General features: G+C 39.0%; 1 protein-coding gene across 2 annotated transcripts; it reads right to left on the bottom strand.

Moving 5' to 3' along the window:
* On the bottom strand, nt 1-4,016 carry slc14a2 (solute carrier family 14 member 2). 2 transcript variants are annotated; one of them, XM_010733676.3, is made up of 10 exons: nt 3,897-4,016; nt 3,469-3,540; nt 3,192-3,366; nt 2,635-2,824; nt 2,244-2,372; nt 1,697-1,889; nt 1,218-1,365; nt 908-1,042; nt 729-778; nt 1-615 (listed from the first exon to the last, which is right to left on the bottom strand). In XM_010733676.3, exons 3-10 carry the CDS (start codon nt 3,349-3,351, stop codon nt 223-225), a joined length of 1,398 nt encoding a protein of 465 aa, XP_010731978.1. In that variant the 5' UTR covers nt 3,352-3,366; nt 3,469-3,540; nt 3,897-4,016; the 3' UTR covers nt 1-222. The 2 variants fall into 2 exon arrangements, with proteins under 2 accessions (XP_010731978.1, XP_010731977.1); XM_010733675.3 differs by having other exon boundaries at nt 3,938-4,016.
* Between the last annotated feature and the right edge of the window lie 1,331 nt (nt 4,017-5,347).

The raw sequence follows: 5,347 nt of genomic DNA, 5'->3' as shown, positions 1-5,347 counted from the left end.
TGAGAAAATGCTTTATATTTTAGAAAATATTTACAAAATATTTACATTTATTATATAGACAGACATAATAGGTTTAACAAATCATCCAGTAACACATCAGCTGGACTCGGAAAGAAGAAAGCACTGCCAGTTTTTCATTTTAAAGTATTAATACAGACTCATACTTCATACAGTTAAGTGCCATTGGTGTATCATCTCTCTCTCTCTGCAGGAATGTAGCTATTAAACATAATCAGTGAGAACTTCTTCTTCAGTGCTCTGTTGTTCTACCCCAGGTGCCTGGTCTTTGCCATGTGTCTCACCATTTTTACCCTCTGATGCCTCACTTGCTACTCCTCCTTTTTCCATTCTTTCAATCTCTATCCTCAGTTTCTCTTTCTCGTTTAGTATTATCTCTTCTTCTGTGACTTTCTGCTGCTCCTCTCTCTCTTTCCTCTCTTTCTCAGCCTTCTCCATTTTCTCCTGCTTCTTCAGCTTCCAGAAGAAGCGTAGGTTTTTCTCGGGGTAGGTGACTTTGGCCAGAGGCAACTTGAAAATCCTTTTGGTCCCCGTGGTCAATAGGAGGAAAGTAAGGGCAGAGAGACAGAAAGGCCAGGTGCAGGCTGGAAGACCAAACTGTAGGTGAAAAATATCACGTTGAAGTTAGTAATGTTAGTATGTTTATTGAACTTTTATATACACTTTTATATCATGAGCAGACATGTAAATGGGAGAAAATGTGTACTTACCGCAGACATAATATTTGCAATGGCAGAGCTGAGGTATGCACAGAAAAAGGCTGCAAAGGAAGCGATAATGTCACATGGCGTTCATGTGCATGCCAATGTTGCACGTGGTTGCATGGAATGTAATCTTTCTGTCTTGAATAGATCATTTTCATGCTTTTATCTTACAGGTGTCTACTTACCACATGTGATGGCAAGCAGGTGCACCTGCCAGGTGAGGGCATAAAACATTCCTCCAATGGCAATGCAGGCTAACACACAGTTGTATCCCCAGAGGCCAAAGTAAATGTCTCCAAAAGGAGCTGCCAGAGCCAGGCCTGCAAAATATTCATTTACAGCCATCAGGAAAGTGTCAAATTTAAATTTAGATGATCTTATCTCCTTAAGATGGCTTAAATTTGTTCTGTAAGCAGGATTACTTTTACTTTTGTGTTTGTTATTGTAACCCTTCCTATATTGACTGCCTGACAAGGAAGTGTCTGCTCCTCTTACCAGAAACCATGCCAACAGCAGATCCCAGGACGGCATGAGCGCAGGTGATAGGGGAGGAGATGAAGAGTGAGATGATGAAGATTCCTCCTGTCCAGGGGTTGTCACAGCCGTAGACTTGGCCAATTCCCACAGGCACTGACATGAACAGCTGGTAAAGTACAGACAGAGAGGTTAAGATTGATTGATAGGTTGACTTAGATCTCAGTCAATCCCATTACTAATGATGCACCTGTACAAAACAATTTACACACCACATACCTAGCATAGTTAACAACCTTAACCAAAGAGTGACATCCGGGTGAGTACCTTGAAATGATTTACTGTTGTTGGACAGAGATCAAAGAACAGAGGACCTTTTCTGACATGGAAACAGCTGAGGAACCTGTCTAAATTAGTAATGCTTGGACCGTGGACCATGCCAGCCCACGGAGAGATATGTTAAGAGAGGTAACGCACATAAATCCTGGTCTGTCACTTACCTTGGGCACATCGATTTCAGACCAGGTAATGTTGGGCAGCTCTGAGCGAGGCTGAATGAGGACTTGGGGGAAGTGGTGGTTGAAGTGGCCAGTGGCAACCATGTGGAGACACACCAGGATGTTGAAGGGCAGCGTGAACACTGGCAGATCCCAGCGACTATTAATAGATGCTAGGGCACTGGACACAACTGGGCTGAAAGACAAGGATAAAATATCACAGGTATCACATTTAACTCACATTTGACTGTGATGTCTGTTCTTTCAAGTTAACTGACATAATTAATTAATTAATCATGGGTTTGCTTTGTGGATAACTGGATAAGCGATGATTGACTGAAGCTACTGGATCTAGAAGCACAAACCTTCTTTAAACCTTCTTTAAACCTGAGCTGAGACATTTAAAATCATGACATTTATTTGGACATTGTGATCAGTTTTGACATTTAAGTCATGGTTTAGTTCATTTATCAACTTTCTTACATCTACATCTCATTTCATAATATGAATCTACCGTATCATTTAACAATTGGTCAGTCTAGTTGCTTACCACATCATGGACATGAAGATGTTGGGTAGCAGGAGCCACCAGTACCAGTTTCCCGCTTTGGAGAACACAGCCATCAGCAGACCCACCAGGATGCCATTATAACCATACAGGCCTGCTGCTATTGCACCCCTGAAAAAATAAAAAATAAAAAATGAAAATTTTCCTGTTGTACAACCCTTTACAGTAAACACATTCTACATTACCAGTTTACATTTTCCTGTCAGAGCAATGTTATTTATAGCATGTCCCAAATTAAGTTTGGTACACACATTATCAATAAGGTATGGGACTCATAATGTTTCAAACGTTTGATATATACCGTAACATTTGATTCTGAATAAATTCATGTATTATTAAAATAGTATTTTTTGTGAAAAAGTAGTATTCACACCTGTTCTGTTGCAGAATCAGTGCAGAAATGGTGGCAAAGAGCGTTCCCACAAATCCGTTGAGAGCCCACCAGTAGTTCTGGAGAATGAGGCCAGCGAAAATGATGAGGCCGCTCAGAGGATTGTTAACAAACATCACCTGAGCAGCTCCGCGCAAAACCCAGTCGAGCAACTGCAGCAAGAAAAACTGCTCTGGGGGATGGAGAGAGTGAGCAGACAGAAAGCATTAAAATTTTCCTAGTGCTGATTAACAGCCTTCCTACACTGAATATTGTGTGAGTTGTACTCTTCTCTGCAGCAAAAAAATCAATTTGACTCTGTGCTGAAACTACTTTACATTATTTAAAAACTGTCAAAAAGGCATAATCATTTGTGCATATAAATTATGCAGCACATTCTTGTTATTTTATCATAATTCAACTAATAATCTGACAAAGACATCATGTGGCCAGTGGTTTATAATTATACATAAGCAAGGTACAGTGAGTGTCATAAAGTGTATGTGTATGTGTGGATCAGGATAGAATTTTCTCAGTGAAATTAATCTTTGTCAGCTTACTTTCCATCCATTTTCCAAACACCTCCATGTCTCCAGAGAAGTAGGAGACTCCCTTCAAGAGACAGGCTCTGGCCCTCTGCAGTCTTGGCTGCACAGGCTCCTTTTCCTTCCTGTCCTCCTGGGTGTTGTCATGTTCAGACGGCAGGTCAGTCTGTGCCATGAGGGGCTGGAGCTCCTGCAACCACCATTATGTTTTTTTTTTTTTTTAAATAGAGAATTTAATTGTGAGGACACACAGCATTTTACTTATAATGCACGTCTAGACTGTGTAACTTACAACAGAGGTGGTGGCAGGAGAGGTGGTGGTAAGTGCAACAGAAGTGGAACTGTTGATATTCTGCTGAATATCCTGAAGGAGAGAAGGCGTCACTCAGCAGAACATTATCACTACTTATAAGTTCATAGATTTGTTTACAATATTTTCAATTTAAAAAATATTAATCGTTCAATTTAAATTATGCTAAACTGCACATTTTAGTATGCACTTATTCTATCAACTTGCATGAAAAATCAATTTGAAAGAAAATCTAAAATATATTAAAAACCATATGAGACAGACAAGACTTCAAAATCAACTGACAGCCACTAAATATTGATTATTATAGAAAACATCATTAAGTTACTACAGTATATTGCTTCACTATGATCAATTAAGTTGAATGAACTGAATTTGAATTATTCATCAATCAACATAATTTTACTAACCTCGTCCAGGGTCTTTAACAGTCAATTCTAAGTGCTCCTACCTTTGTGGAGTGTGATCCAAGCATATGTACGAGAATAGGCATAGGTTGCGTGAGTTGCCAGCTTCTCTCAGGCTGCACAACCGAGATTTCCACTGAAGGCTTTTATAGCAACAGAAACAGAGAAAACCCCACCCTTTCTTCTGCAGGAAGACCATGATGATAATCTTTGCCACACCCAGGTCTCTCTAGGCACACTCCAAACTGACACTGACGAAATTAACACTTAACACTGTGGGGTTGCATTCCACATGTATTGGTGTTGCTCTCTGATTTGTGAGTGGTTCAGGTTAGATCTGCTGTCATCCTTTTTCTGCCTGAAACTAGCAGCTAAAGATTCATTAGCTGCTTCGAGCATAACATCTGAATCTTAGACTGACCTGTTAGCAATCAAGCTGCATTGTAGGTGCAATAGATTCTGACAAAGAAATAAAATGCACAGTGATTTCAGCAATGTTTGTGTAAATGCCAAACATTCTCCATTTCCAGCTTGATGGTTTTGAGGATTTTGCTTTTTGCTTTTAGCTTTTCTCTAGTTTATATCAGGATTGATTTAATATCATTGTTTTGACCTTCATAATCATCATCTTTGGGCATTTGATTTTGGTTTTAGTTTGAGTTCCTGGATCAAAATATAGTAAATGGCAAATGGACTGTACTTATATAGCATCTTTCTAGTCCTCTGACCACTCAAAGCGCTTAGAGCCATTCTTAATGTTGTCAGCAACACCTTTTCCTACCATGACAATAGTGAAAATGCCTGCTTTGAAAAAGGCCTGTTTCCCTATATTTACAAAGAAAAGGGCCTATTGGGACTTTTTAATTGAATCATTAAAGACTGATTAATTACATGAATCTTTAGAATAACATCAAATTTATCAGAAACCAATAATCACGAGAGATTAAAGGGTTATCTGATTATTCATCATTTTGAATGATTTGTAAATTTGTTTCAGTTTTAAAAAAATACTCACATTTACATTTAGCTTGAACCAACAATTCTCTTACATAAGGATGTCACAGATCATTAATTTACATTTGAGGCGCGCAACGTTTCAAGTTAATGTACAACAAACAAAGTCAAGAATGATGTTCATACATACCGGCCATTCATGTGAAATGGAGTACAACGCTCAATATTTCCCTCCGACAATGACCAGTGTGTAGGATTTAGTGGCATCTAACCGTGTAGTTGCAACCAACACCTCACCCTCTGCTTGTAGAACAACAGTGGTTGAGAAATGTGCAAACTTTCTGGGGATTATGTGTCAATAAAAATGTTCATTGTATTGTTGTGGAAATTCTCTGTTGCTGGTGAAGAATGAAATAGGGACAAGGTTTTTATTTTCTTTGCAAAGAAAAGGTCAATTCAACACGTGAGCGGTCAAAGAAGTTGTGCGTCTGTAGTGGTTG

The sequence above is a fragment of the Larimichthys crocea genome, chromosome III (genome assembly GCF_000972845.2).
Source record: "Larimichthys crocea isolate SSNF chromosome III, L_crocea_2.0, whole genome shotgun sequence".
NCBI lineage: Eukaryota > Metazoa > Chordata > Actinopteri > Sciaenidae > Larimichthys > Larimichthys crocea.
Note: the sequence above shows the minus strand (reverse complement) of the source record. Positions and strands in the feature narration are given on the sequence as shown.